At 40.7% G+C, this 15,396-nt stretch overlaps 1 protein-coding gene and 1 long non-coding RNA gene across 4 annotated transcripts in view; both read right to left on the bottom strand.

The window, feature by feature from the left end:
- The window catches only part of CCDC25 (coiled-coil domain containing 25), a 38,887-nt gene that overhangs the window by 2,499 nt on the left and 20,992 nt on the right, over nucleotides 1-15,396 (bottom strand). For all 3 annotated transcript variants that reach the window (XM_058720752.1, XM_058720753.1, XM_058720754.1), the window contains 3 exons: nucleotides 11,792-11,895; nucleotides 10,896-11,098; nucleotides 3,298-3,343 (listed from right to left, as the gene is read on the bottom strand). In XM_058720752.1, coding sequence (XP_058576735.1) covers nucleotides 3,298-3,343; nucleotides 10,896-11,098; nucleotides 11,792-11,895 — 353 coding nt within the window. The remainder of the gene's footprint in view (nucleotides 1-3,297; nucleotides 3,344-10,895; nucleotides 11,099-11,791; nucleotides 11,896-15,396) is intronic.
- On the bottom strand, nucleotides 3,958-10,889 carry LOC131506781 (uncharacterized). The gene is made up of 2 exons (XR_009259137.1): nucleotides 5,711-10,889; nucleotides 3,958-5,666 (listed from the first exon to the last, which is right to left on the bottom strand). It is a non-coding gene; the product is annotated as an uncharacterized LOC131506781 (long non-coding RNA).

Genomic DNA, 15,396 nt, shown 5'->3' on the forward strand with positions numbered 1-15,396 from the left:
TTTTTTTAAAGTTTATCTATTTTGAGAGAGAGCAAGTATGTGGCAAGTGTGAGTGGGGGAGAGGCAGAGAGAGAATCCCAAGCAGGCCCCATGCTGCCAGCTGCCAGCACAGAGCCCAACTCGGGGCTCGATCTCACAAATCATGAGATAATGACCTAAGCTAAAATCAAGAGTCAGATACTTAACCAACGAGCCACCCAGGCGCCCCAATATGTTTTTCAATGTAGCAAAACAGGTATCCTGTCATCCACCTATAAAGTGATAAGGAAATAAAACTGAATTGAAAGTTAACTGTTTATTGGCACCAAATTTAGAAAGGCTAGGTAGAAATTACAGATTGAAAAGAATTATTCTAAATAGAACAAAAGCTCAAAATTAAAACCAACTTCAGAGTGGAAGACTAATATTTTTCCTGATAAATTTATATGAGCTTAATTAAAAATCAAGTCCTTTGAGTGCCTGGCTGGCTCAGTCGGCTGAGCGTCTGACTCTTGATTTCAGCTCAGGTCATGATCCCAGAGTCATGAGATCAAACTCAGCAATGGGCTCTGCACTGAGCATGGTTCTGACTTAAGATTCTCTCTTCCTCTCTCCCTTTCCCTTTGCCCTCTCCCCAGCTCGTGCTCTCTCTCTCAAAAAAAGAAAAAAAAAATCAAGTCCTATCTTATATAAACACTAGGCTTTAACTGAAAATCAACTGAGTGTGCAGCCAAATTAGATCATAAAAGGTCTGTAATCCCCTCAACAGCAGAAAGTTACAAGGAGAATTAAAACCTATTCTTTTGAAGTCGGGGGGGGAAAGCTGTAAGAGTCCTTCCACTACAAGAGAGAATAAAAATACCCAGTGCAAAAACTTCCTTGGAAATGTGAATCTGATTGAAACCTGGAACTCAGGGACAGAGGAACAAGCAACAGAGGGAAGGGGAAAGGTAGAAGAGTTCGTGATCCTTTGTTCTACAAATCTGACTTGCTAATCCTGGAACTTTTAACATCTGTCCCTAATCAGATCACATGTGTGTGTGTGTATGGATATATGTATGTATATTTGTCTGTGTGTATTAATTCCAGAATGCTCAAACTTTAAAAATCAACAATGATGGAAATGAAAATGCCTAATGTCGTACATAACATTATACAGGTGCCAGATTTCTGCTGGCGTAGTCTCTAAATAACAGAACATTTTGATAAACAACAATAAGCACAAAACAAAGACATTAGATTTAGGGTATGTTAAAGACTTGTTTGACTATTAAACTGTTTTAAGAGTTCCAAGAAATCCAAGAGTAGTTTCCAGAAGCAATTAAATACATCTCATCGTCATTAATCCTGATACTGTGTGGGGAAAGAGCAACTAAGGACTCTATCAGTAAGAAATAACAATGACTGGGGTGCCTGGGTGGCTCAGTTGGTTAAGTGTCCAACTCTTGATTTTGGCTCAGGTCCTGATCTCATGATTCTGAAATAGAGCCCCACATCGGGCTCCATGCTGGTGCATGAAGCCTGCTTAAGATTCTCTCTCCCTCTTCCTCCTTCCCTCCCCCGCTCATGCAGTATCTCTCTCTCTCAAAAAATAATAAAAAATAAAAAATAACAATGACCATTTATATTCATAGACTAAGGAAGAACTTTCATATATATGTCCTTGTTTAAATTTTAGTGCAGACCCATGAAGTAACAGGTCTCTTCCACTGCTGATGAAATCTCCCTCAAAGAGGTTACATCACTTCATTAGGCTTATCCAATTAGTAAATGACAGTTTAAGGCTCTAAACTTCAAATTCAAGGCTGTATTTAATTACATAATGCTACCCTGGAATGTTTCAGGATAAAGTACAAGGCTACATTTCTGACTCACAAAGAAGCCTCATAAATTTTGTTCTTCACAGAGACATGAATAAGAATATTGTTCTTACTCATTTTTAGAAGGACATCCAGATATGAACAAGGTGTAAAGTCCGACTAACAATTCCAATTTATGAACTAAATATGGGGTTTGACTAGATGACCTTTAAGGGATCTTACATTCTATTAATTCTTTCTAAGCATCTGAAGCAATACTGCTTAACAGTATTTTCTGTGATGATGGAAATGTTCTATTTCTGCACCATCCAATATGGTAACCACTAGCCATATGTGGCTAGTATGACTGAGGAACTGAGTTTTTAAATTAAATTAAGTTTTAATTAAATTTAAATAGCCACATGTAATTAGTGCCTAGTATCCTACACAACACAGATCTAAAGCATATATAGTTGATCCTTGAAAAACATGGTTTTGAACCACACAGGTCCACTTTTACAGATCTTTTTCAATAAATATAGTACAGCACTGTAAATGTATAAACTTTTTCTTATGATTTTATATTCTTGTCTCTAGCTTCCTTTATTGTATGAATACAGTACATAATATGTATAACATAAGATATGTGTTAATTGGGGCGCCTGGGTGGCTCAGTCAGTTAAGCATCCAACTCTTGATTTCGGCTCAGGTCATGAACTCTTGGTGTGTGAGCTCAAGCCCCGCATCGGGCTCTGCACTGACAGTGTGGAGCCTGCTTGGGATATTCTCTCTCTCTCTGCCCCTCCCTTGCTCACTCATGCTCCCTCTTTCTCTCTCTCAAAAATAAATAAACTAAAAAAAAAAAGGGGCATGTGTTAAATTGACTGTTTATGTTACGGGTAAAGCTTGTGGTCAATAGTAGGCTACCAGTAGTTAAGTTCTGGGAGAGTCAAAAGTTATATGCAGATTTTCAACTGCGTAAGGGGTTGAGGTACCTAACCCCATATTGTTCAAGGGTCAACTATATTTGTAAACTACACTATAAAATATGCAATATAGCAAATATATCCACCCAGTTTCAATCTTCTGCAGACTGTTAAGTGATAGCTAAATTGTGCTATCGCCAGTCACTTGAAAATAAATTCGGGGAAGATAGTACTCATGGACAAGAAGTCTCTGACATGGTTCTAAGAAAATAATTAGGTGCTAATGCTAAGAAGATTCTTTTAGTACTGTAATATGGATCATCATTGCTTTTTATCTTAGGAAGTACTATCAGACCACACTTCACAACAACGTACAACAATCTCTTTCCATGAGGTGACCTACTTTAAAAACACATGAGCAAGTCCACAGGGGAGGAGGGGCGATGCCTCATAGAATCCACTTGAGTGTACGATGGTTACCAAATCATGTCAAGCCATCAGCAACACACGAGTCGGTATTGGCTAGTAACTCAATTATTAAAAACTCTTAATTATTTTAAGGCACAACATTAGAGGAAATAACTTGAACATACCTGATTTGAAGACATATTCTCAACTTTCATTAGCGACGAATAGCTCCTAGAAGAAGAAACACACATTTGCAATCAGGTTATCGAGCCAACAAGTATTTCCTGAACATCTACCATGCATCCAGCACTGTTGAGGGTCTTTTTGGAAGAAAATATAATCACTGCCCTCAAGGAGAGTGCAACAGAGAAGAGGCAGAGGTCTCTGAACAGTAAATAAGATGTGCCCAGTGCTTTATAGTTTACAAAGTGCTTCCTCAGACTCATGTCATCTCCACAATGACTGGGAGGTAGGTGGCATTATTCAGATGAGGAAATCCATCTACAGCCAAGAGCAGATCGGATTCCTAGTCGGGGCATACTGCCCAGGTCGCAGATGCTACAGGAATTCAAGCGGAAATGCATCAGCGTGGGCAGGGCTGCTGGGGCCCTCTCCTCAGATGAGGCAGAACCCAAAGGGAGCCTAATAAATATGTGGGATCAGTGAGGGAGGCAGACGCAGAGAATGGTAGGGGCAAAGACAAAGAGTTGGTGTTTATAATGACATTTCAAACCAATTCAAGTGGAGTCTGAAGGCCAAGTAGGGAATTAGGCTGAATGTGTAGGGCCCAATTATGTTGTCCTAATTGAGTGAGTTAACACAATGTGAACAGCAAGAAGCCACAATATAAGACGGGAGTAGAGAAGAGACATAAGAGATTCAACAAGCATTTAGTAAATATCTGTGATGTATAAAGCCCTATGCTAAGCCTGGGTGGAGGATAAGACAGGAAGAAAACAGAAAATGATGAATAAGCCAAAGCCTTGCTCCCAAAGAGCTTACCAGGAAGGGAGATAAGGCCTATTCAAGCCATAGCTATACAAAAAGTTCAATTAAAAATACACAAAGAGACAAAGGAAAGTGAGACCACATAATACCAGTGTTTTAAAAAGGGTAATCTGTAGTAGACAGAAGAGAAGGAGAAGGGAAATAAAGGCAAGGAGATTAGTTAATAATAACAGTATTTACCATTTACCAAGTATTCTTTATTTGCTAGAATCTGCGTTATATGCTTCAAAAATTACTACTAACCCCAACCACCTTATAAGGCAATTGATAGTACTATGCCTACTGAATACCCTATGATTTCACTCATGTGGAATTTAAGAAACAAAACAAATAAACATACGGAAAGGGGGTAAAAAAAAGAGAGAAGGAAACAAACCACGAGAGATGATTAAATATGGAGAACAAACTGAGGGTTGCTGGAGGGAGGTGGGTGAGGGATGGGCTAAATGGGTGATGGGTACTAAAGACGGCACTTGTGATGAACACTGGGTATTGTGTTTAAGGGATGAATCACTAAATTCTACTCCTGAAACCAAAATTACACTACATGTTAACTGGAATTTAAAAATTTGAAATGAAAAAAAAAAAAAAAAATGAACATACAGGAGGCAGAGTCAGGGAAGTTAAGGAAGTTGTCCAAAGTCTCCCAGCTAACCAACTAGTGGAGAAGCGGGCTTTTGCACCCACATCAGACTCCTGAGCTCACACTCTTGCCATCATGCTCCAGGCTGCTGCAATGTCCCCACCTGAGGACACGAGTCCATGCTGTTAGCAGCTGTCCTGGTAAGAAAGGATAAAGCTCAGAGAATCAAGGATGACATCAAGGTTTCTAGCTTGGGCAATTTGAAGAAAGTAACGCCACAGCTGAGATATATCCAAGTAGATGTGTACTGTAGAAACTGAAAACTGAGAACTCGAGAGAAGAAATGTCACAGTTAGAGACAACCATCTGGGAGATAACTGGAGACAGATCAGGTGAAGGATGTCAGACAAAGTGGTGTCTGGAAGAAATAAATAGGTAAGATTCATACACTACATGAAAGGCATGCTGAGAAAAGAGTGGGCAGGGCAGGAAATCTCAATCATGGCTGCACTGTTAAACCACCTGTGGAGGTTAAAATGAGTACTCACAAGCCAGGTTCCAGAACCAATGGGTCTGAGGGCCCCTCCTCCGAGCTCCATCCCACCCATCCAATGGCCTATCTGACACTTTTTTGGGTACCTCAAAGGTATTTTCAGATTCATATGTCCCTGTGCAACTCATGGTCACCCCACTACCAAAAAGTTTGGTTCTTTTCCAGGACTCCCTAGCTCAAAGAACTGTATCACTATCCATTCCATTTCATAGACCAGAAACCCAGGAGCCATTCTTTTTCTCTGCCTCCCACACCCTCAATCTGAACTATCTTCAAATCTTGTGATTTTATCTACAAAGTTACTTCTCCCTGGTCCACTTCTCTCCACCTCCACATCACCACCCTATTTCAAGCTACCAACATCTGTCGTGTGGACGACTGCACGAGCTTGCTAGCTGGCCTTGCCACACCTACCTGGTTCCCTTCCCAATCTTGCTAGCTGGCGTCGCCACACCTACCTGGTTCCCTTCTCAATCTGGTCAGCAAAGCAAGATTTCCAAAACATAAACCTTTATCATACTTGGGTTCAAATTTCAACCTTCTAGGCTCCCAATTTTGAAAAATCTCTATCTCAGGTAGCCATAGTCCCTATCTTTTTCTTTTCTGATTTGTTACTCACTTACCCTCTATTAACTACATTTCTCCATTATTTATTTCTTCTGGCTTCAACATCCACATGGTGGAACCTGGTCTTGATGTTAATAGTGTTTGTCAGACTACCACAAAGGCCAAATAAGTGAACACAAGACTGAAATGGAGTAGGTAAACTTTTACTTGGATGTGACAACAAGTTCAGCTATGGAGATGAAACCACACTACTGGACACACTGAAGACAGCCATGGATACTCTTCCCTAGTATATGACAATAAATGATGGTGTCTACTGGGAGACTCCCAGGTAACCTGCTTAAAGGTTTTCTCCAAATGCCTTCTCACTAAAATCAAAGGTAGACTGAGTAGAAGCTGTTCTCCTTCTCTCACTCTCCAAGCCAAGGTCACTTCTAAGACTCCAACTACTTTGAAAACCTGTGTGGAGTCTCTCCTGTTATTTTCTCTTACTCTATGTATGGCTTATAAGGTAGCAGTCATGGAAAGAAAATAACATGTGAGGATTCCTCCCTACACCTAACTCTATGCAAAGAATCTCTAAACCAGAACCCCATTAGATCCTAGCCTGACAGGGCATGTGTGAGCTACAAAAACTGTCTAAGGAGCTAACGAATAAGGTGGTAAGTGAGAATTAACACACAAAGTCTAAGGAAGGGGAATTTTTACAAAATGGTTAACAGAGGGTGTTAATATACTACCCTCCCAACAACCCAAATATTTCTAAAACCTACCTGAGAGGATGGTCTTTATGGAGACTTATGTACATTACCAGATCATTACAATTTCTGCACACTGAGGACAAGGAGTAAAGGGCTCCATCTACAAGAACACGATGGAGTTGTCTCCAGGGGCTACTGTTGTGCCTCTGAAAAGGAAGTCAGTGCCTTCTGTGTGGTAGGCTTTGCCTTGTTCACTGCTGAGCTGAAGGCTGATGGATAAGATCCTGCCTAGAGCTCAAAGAACTTGGGACAATGCAATGGCAATTTGATCCACTTTTTTCCATTGCCATTCTTGTTCAAAAAGCTGAGAGGGTAAAGGAGACCAGAGTCTAAATAATGGTTTCAGAATTGGAAGGAAGCTGGAGATCTGTGGATGTGAGGCTGTTGAGTGTTTCTTCACTGAAACCATCTGGAAGCACTGGGGATAGCTTCCAAGATAAGAATAGCTTCCTGGCTTCTCTGTAGAATCCCCTGCAGATTCAAAAGTCAATTTCTTAAGCAATCAGAGCAACTAAAGTGGACATTCCCTACCAGATGTTCCAAATAAAAGAACCAACTGCTGGTGAAACTTAATAATAAAATTTTCGCTGTCAGAAAGCCAAGAGAAAGACTTTGGAATGAGAGGCTTCTGTAGGCACAGCATTTGACCTCTCAGGTGGAAGAGTCAAAGACCAAAATTAAAGTGACGTACGAAGCCCTACGGATGTGAGAAAAGATTCTAAAACAGCTCAGAAGCGCGGAGCTCGCTGCTGGGATCTCGCCAAAGCTTCGGAACACGGCATCCAGACGGCAACGCTGAGCCTGCCAAGCCAACACGTGCTAGGTCACCGCGTCGGTCCCCAGCCCCGCAGCTCTGCCCTGCCTCCTGCTACCTTCCGGCAGCTTGTGAAAGCAAGTCAGTTTTGTGGCGTCGGTCTCACAGAAATGAACACCAAAAAAGTGGGGTCTTTTGGTTTCCTGAGATCCGTGAAAGTGTATTAAAAAGAAAGCGGTAAGGACGAAGTAGAAAAACACAGAACAGAAAAGTGATTTTTCCATTTATTCCACTTACGTTTGCCTTTTGATATATATGTTACCAGAGTGATAAGAGGATAAAAATTTGTGTCTGAGAAAACAAATGGAAAAAATACAAGTGACTAGGGACAACTTAGAAAATAGGACTGGTTAGGAGCACCTGGGTGGCTCAGTTGGTTAAGCGTCAAACTCTTGATTTTGGCTCAGGTCATGATCCCATGGTTGGTGGGATCAAGCCCCACATCTGGCTCTGTGGGGATTCTCTCTCTTTCCCTCTCTCTCTGCCCCTCCCCTGCTCACACGTGTGCTCTCTCTCAAATAAATAAATCAACATTTTTTAAAAAAGAAAGAAAATGGGACTGATTAAATTTGTTCTTGAAGCAAAAATTTCATTCAATAACAATGAGAATTTTCCCCCTCAGCTAATTTAAATGTTTTGTGTTGTTGAAACAATAAAAGAAAATTTGAGATATGAACATTGTGTTTTAATTTAAACTAGTAAAATCAAACATACAAAATTCCCTAAATTTTACTAGTACACAGCTTAATTTGAAACAAAAATGTAATGTATTTTAAGATAAATTGCCATAAGTTACTTGATTGATAGTAAAATTTTACTTTAATACTGAATAGACTGAACCAGGCAGAAAAGTGTGGTAATAGTGTGTACGAACTTGAGAATCAGATTAATTATGTGACTTTGGGTGAGTTACTTACTTGCTTTTTAGGTTCAGTTTGCTCTTCTAGAAAACACCAATAACAATATTTGACTTACATGGCTATTGCTAGGATTAAATGAGATCACGCAGCTAAATCCAGTACAGTGTTTGGAAGATGACAAGTGTCCAAAAATGTTAGCTATTCTTAAGTTTTTAAGGTTTTTAAAAAAACTATTATTATTTTTTATTTTAGAGAGAATGTATGTGTGCAAGCAGGGCAGAGAGAGAGAGAGAGATGGAGAGAGGGAGAGACAGGGAGAAAGAGGGAGAGGGAGAGAGAGGGAGGGGGGAGAGAGAGAGGGAGGGAGGGAGAAAGGATCTTAAGCAGGCTCCACGCTTAGCATGGAGCCAGACACAGGGCTTGATCCCACCACCCTGGAATCATGATCAGAGCTGAAACCAAGAACTGGACGCTCAAGTGACTGAGCCACCCAGGTGCCCCTCTTATTAAGTTTTCAAGTACATTAAGTGATATTATTATGCCTAACATATTAGGTTTCTAAACAAAATTGTTAGGTTTGTAAAGGGCACAAGAAGGCATGTTTTCAATCTTTCCTCCACTCCACACTAAAAACAAAAATGAGTAAGCTACTCTCAATCCCACACTGCTCAAAATTACACACATTTTACTGCACTGATCAAGTTGATAATTTTTCTTTCACTCACAACACAAAGCAGACTCACAATCTAGGTCAAAAGAAATCTGTGCATTTGTTTATCTCATGTTAGCAGATTATAACTCAAGATAACACTTCTGGAGTTCTCCATTTGAATATTATATTTTAAATGAGCCCACTTACCCTGTTTTAGCAGAACCCCCAACAGGAATACATGCATGCAGATAACTAATACCAGTACTTGATCATAATACCTGCATTCTGACCCAACAATCTTTCTAATAATCCAATGTATTCTACGGAAATCAAGTCAGCATGTGGCAAGACAGCTCATTTTGATCCTATGCCATTTCCAAAGGCACAGCAATACATCTTTCCCAATTTCTTTTTGTTACATTTACACAAATGATATCTATGGAAAAATGTGGGAAAATCTAGAAATTCTATAAGTAGAAGTTGCAGGACTAGATTCCTTCTTCGACAAAGAAAACCTAAGAGCCTCCTCAGGTATAGCACAACATACCCAGTGGTAGGGAGAATAATGATCCTACTCAAAGATGTCTACATCCCAATATCCAGAACCTGCAAATATGTAACTTCATCTGGCAAAAGGGACTTTGCAGATGTGGTTGGGTTAAGGATCTTATATTGGAGAGGTTGTGGATTGTCTGGGTGGGCCCAATGTCATCACCCTGGTCCTCAAAAGCAGAGAAGGTCAAAGAGGGGGCTGTGACTTTGGAAGGAGGGTGTAAGAGATGCCAGATTGCCAGTTTTGACGATGGAGGAAGGGGCCACAAGCCAAGGAATGTGGATGGCCTCTAGGAGCTGGAAGAGGAAAGATTCTCCCCTAGAGTTCCAGGAAGGAACACAGCCCTGCTAACACCTTCCTTTTAGCCCAGTGAGAACCATGTTGGACTTCTAATGTATGGATAGGTGGAACTGTAAGATAATAAATCTATGTTGTTTGAAGACACTAAATTTGTGATAATGTGTTACAGTAGCCACAGAAAACTAATACAGTCAGTATTCTTATACACTAGTATTTCAGGACCCAAATTGTAATTTTAACTATGATTTATCATTTTACTTATTTTTATTTAAATTTTTTTTTTATTTATCAACCACCAGCCTTTTTATTCATACTGTCATATATCTTTTTCCTATTTTTTTAATATGAAATTTATTGTCAAATTGGTTTCCATACAACACCCAGGGCCAATAGGTGCCCTCCTCAATGCCTATCACCCACCTTCCCCTCCCTCCCAGCACCCATCAACCCTCAGTTTATTCTCAGTTTTTAGGAGTCTCTTATGGTTTGGCTCCCTCCCTTTTTTTTTTTCCTTCCTCTCCCCCTTGGTCTTATGTTTTCATTTCACTTATTTTTAAAAATTTTTATTTTTTTAAGTAGGTTCCATGCCCAACGTGAAGACTGAACTCACAATCCTAAGAGAGAGTCACACACTCTACTGACTGAGCCAGCCAGGCCCCCCTCCTGTTTACTATTTTAAAATGGAGTGTTTTGCGATAGGCCTCATGACATTAATTACTTCAAACTTTCAAAATATTAACAAAAACGGTTCTAAAAACAGATTTTAGGCACTGGTCTTTGGAGCTAAGACAACCTTATTCAAATATCATACTAATTGATGTTAATCCGTTAATATAGCATATTTTCTTCTCCTGAAGATGCTTACAAACCAAACTCTAAAGATAACCTATGATAGTTTATCTAAGAATAAAACCAGCTATTTTATTTCACATGCTCTCATATCCTGCCCCTATAAAAGCATGTCATTTGACCAACGCATCCGCATAACTACCTTTTTCTAAGCTGTTTAAGGCCCTGAGCTCGTCCTGTGTCCCTCTCTCCACCAGTATATACTTCCTTCAGGTTGGTTCCTGGTGAAAATCAGCAGTGAGGAATCTCCAAGGTCAACACCAATACCGTAGCTCAGACATACCTAAGTTCGTCCATTTCTCGCTTCTTTTTCATCTCTTCCTTCTCTCTCCTTTTCATTTCCTGAATTTGGGCTTTTTTCTCATTCCTCTCTTCTCGGTCTCTGCATTCCTTCTCTGCCGCTAGATCTGGAAACCGCTCCATTCTGGTCTTTTCTAATCGGTTCAGGATCTCATTCACTTTCTTCTCCACTGTCACAATTTTCACCTTTGAGAAAGGGGGGAACAAAACTGAAATCTTTTTTTTTTTTAATTTTTTATTTTTTTAACATTTATTCATTTTTTTGAGAGAGGAGACAGAGTGTGAGCGGGGGACAGGCAGAGAGAGAGGGAGTCAGATTCTGAAGCAGGCTCCAGGCTCTGAGCTGTCATCACAGAATCCAACATGGGGCTTGAACCCATGAACTGCAAGATTGTGACCTGAGTCGGGGCGCCTGGGTGGCGCAGTCGGTTAAGCGTCCGACTTCAGCCAGGTCACGATCTCGCGGTCTGTGAGTTCGAGCCCCGCGTCAGGCTCTGGGCTGATGGCTCGGAGCCTGGAGCCTGTTTCCAATTCTGTGTGTCTCCCTCTCTCTCTGCCCCTTCCCCGTTCATGCTCTGTCTCTCTCTGTCCCAAAAATAAATAAAAAACATTGAAAAAAAAAAAAAAAAAAAAAAAAAAGATTGTGACCTGAGTCAAAGTCGGATACTTAACTGACGGAGCCACCCAGGCACCCCCAAAACTGAAATCTTAATCATACATTTTCCCCTCCAGAACAAAGGAGTCGCTGTCTAGGGGCTGAGCAATGCAGCTGAGAGGGACTTAGAAAACATACATCATGCTGAGCCTTTGACAATGAAAGTGTTAGACAGAAAAGACCAGGACTCCACTCCGTGTCTTCTGGTGGCAAACAACACTTACATCCTTCTGCCTGTGAAAGCCTATCTGTCCCACATCCATGTCAGCTGTTTTCTTCAGGTTAGACCACGGTGTATACACCACATTCACATTGTTCATCTTGCAGCCTGCCAAGAGAGACTGTCTTCAACATGCGGGCAAGACACTAAGCGATGCGTTCCCTCACCCACTGGCAAATTACCAAAATCCAACAGAGGAAAAGGCTTCGCATAAATAGCCATCGAGTGATTCAAACCACAGAACGCTTTTTTTTTTTTTTTTAAACCCACCCACAAATGGCAAATGGCAAAGGTGAACAACACAATTCAAGCAAAAGTATTAGGAAGGAAAGCAGGGACTTCTGAGACTCCCTAATATTGGATGCAAAGTTTATGATATGCATTTTTTTTTTTTTTTTTTACAGAGAAAAGGATCGAATAGGTTTCCTCAAAGGAGTCCTTGATCCAATAAAGGCTAAACAGCAAGATAAAGCAAAAGGCCAAGGTCTGGGATTTAAGGGACCTGCACCACCATGATCAGCTATGTCACTCAGGGAAAGTCCCCACAGCTCCCAGAATCCCATGTGAAACATAAGGAAACTGGACTGGTTCAGTAGAGGTGTTTTTTGTTTTGTTTTGTTTTGTTTTTTTAGTTTCTTTTAGCAGTGGCAACTCTGTTACCAAAGAAAACATATCAAAGTAATAAAAGCACAGATGCTTTGGAAGAGTGCAATGCATGCACTCTTGCTCAAGTGGAAGAATCAGACCAACCCAAATCACAAGACAGTCTACAACTGGTCTCCACTCAAGGTGTCAATGTCTTGAAAGACAAAGTAGTGCCTTTAGATAAAAAGAGACTAGAGACATGGTGAGGAATTATAACACATAATCCTGCATCAGAAAAAAAAAAAATGCTATAAAGGGACCATAGTGGGAGAACTGGAAAAACTTACATGTGGGCTGTGTATCAAATAACAGTATTCTATCCATGTTAAATTTCCTGAAATTTGATCACAGTAATACAGTCACTTAAAACAATGTCATTGCTCTTAGGACATGCTGAAGGGTTATAAGATCTATAATTTTCCTCCAAATGGTTCAGCTAAAAAAAAAAAAAAGAAACCAAAAACCTAATAATTAGAGCATTATAGAGAGAAAGCAAATGCATACAGAAAAATTGTTGAATCTAACTACAGGGTATACAAGAGTTATATTTTTCTTGTAACTTTCCTGTAGGTTTGAAATTTTTTTTTCAAAATTAAGATTGAAAAAAATCTCCATGTGCATGGTGCTAGGGGAGATCCAATATGGATCAATGGGTCTTGCCTTCCAAAACTGAAGGAAGGCAGATAAGTACATAAATAACTATGATGAAAAACAGAACTTATCCAATGATATTGGAAAGGTATAGGTAGAATGCTGAAGTAGCTCAGAAAGGGCAGTGGTCACCCACACTGGAAGAAAGGAAAGGCTCCACGGGAGAGGTTAATACAGTCTAGTGGTTAAGACAGAAGACTACAAAGACACTGTCTGACTTCAATGCAGCTACTGCCACACTTCAGAGCTCTGAGACCTTGGGCAGGTTCCTTAATTCCCTGAAGCTCAGCTCCCTCATCTACAGATGAAAATAATATGCATAACTCAGTAGGGTTGATAATGAATTTGTAATGTTCTTAGCACAGTGCCAGACATGTAATTAACATTCAACGGTAACTCTACTACCATTACCACAACTACTGGGTGGACCTTGAACCTTAGTTTGGCGCTAGACATGGGATGATTGACAGGGAAGACAAAACTGAGGGCAAAGGAGACAACATAAGCAAAGGCATAAGGTAGGAAAACAGCAAATACGTGCTTTGGCTGGAGTGTGAAATAATTTGAAGGGAAACAAAGCCTGCCGTCAGATCAGAGATGCTTAACTTCCAGCTTAACAAGTCTGGACTCAATTGTACAGGTAAGGTGAGGCGTGTCACAGGGAGTGTCGAAGCTTTTAGAAAGTTTAATCTAGCAAAAGATTCTAAAACGAATAAACTGGCTGACCAGATTCTATGATGACAAACAAGATTAACCCAACGTCCTCGGTTCTGAGGTCAAGCAGGGGGGAAAATATTTCAACTGCACCGCAACAGGAATGGAGTGTCCCTAGCAAACCCCGCAGGAGAACCCCTTCTTCACTCCTTGGCGTCCTCTGCTGGGGACTCACGAGTGAAGTTCCTGGGCTTGGCTCCTTATTTTGCTAAGTGAGCTCTCACTGTGGAAGGCCAAAGAGCGGAGAGAAGTAAGGCAGTATTCTCTTCTGTTTTCTCTAGAACTGGTAAACTATAAAGAGATTACAAAGCAAGAGACTGGGCCCAGAATAAAGAGTCCAAAGATCCTTTAATAAAGTTACATCTGCTAGCCAGGGGCATGGAAAGGGGACAAGAACATGTGAAAGAGGTTGCAACACACAGAGAATAATGATTGTTTTAACTTTATTATTTTTACTTTAATAAAAGAAGCTCTTAACTGGAAATCTTAAGAAACCCTGTCCCACTCATAAAAATGGAATGTCCTAAAACTAACTGCAACTTAATGATTTACGGGGCTGAAAGTCAGTGGCTCTACAAGACCAGCCTTCTACTTTCTTTGGCTAGGTATCTGACTCATTAAAGCTGCCCAAGTTAGATTTAGGAAACGCAGTCTAAGCGATGGAGAAGGGGTACACGGTCAGCTCCTGTCCTGTAATCACCGACCCCTGGTACCTGCTCTCAGTCTGCCCTGTGCACTTATCCTCCACCCAAAGCAGATTTCTTTCCAACCCTCTGGATCACCTCTGACCCTCACATCAAACCAAACTTACCTCTACTCTACCTAGGTCTATGTCCTACACACCAAAATCCAACCTCCTAACTAGCTTAATCATTCTTGGCAGCATACCATCTCCTTCCTGGCTCCCCTTTTTAACTCTCATTTCCTCCCCCAAAAGTTGTCCTTCTTGACCTATACTGACTACTGACAGATTAAATCTACTACTGACAGTAGAAACAAAGAAGCACCAAGCCCAGAATTACAGGCCTTACCTAAAACACTTAGAGCAATTGTTCTCAACCCTCTCTGCACATTATAATCTCCCGGAGAGCACTGTAAAAATATGGATACTCCTGGATCACCCCAGACCAACCAAGTAAGATTCGCTGGGAGATAAAAAGATCAACAGACTCGATACCTTCACAATTCGCAGGGAGAAAGAAGTATTTAGGAGGAGAAGGAGAGAAAGAAAAAGTAGGAAACAGGGATGTAGAGACTTGAGCTCTAGGATCTAAGGACAAATGACAGAAATAAAGACATCACACAACATTAAAAATAAAACCACGAGACACATCTCTTGCTTAGCCATTAACCTAATTTCTGAAAGCCTTTCTACATAACCTCAAGGGTAGGCAGGTCTAGACAACTTTCTAGTCAAAGGAAGGAAGACAGGGTAGAAAGAGCCAAGAAAGGGCCACCGTCATTAGAGGGGTGGGGAGATGGGTTTTTAGTTCTCTGATAGGTAGCAGAACTGCCACTTGAAAGGACAAAACAGGGGAAAGGCATACTACATATTATTCCTTTGACTCCAGCCAAAGTCCCCGACATATTCTCTGAAAG

The sequence above is a fragment of the Neofelis nebulosa genome, chromosome 3 (genome assembly GCF_028018385.1).
Source record: "Neofelis nebulosa isolate mNeoNeb1 chromosome 3, mNeoNeb1.pri, whole genome shotgun sequence".
NCBI lineage: Eukaryota > Metazoa > Chordata > Mammalia > Carnivora > Felidae > Neofelis > Neofelis nebulosa.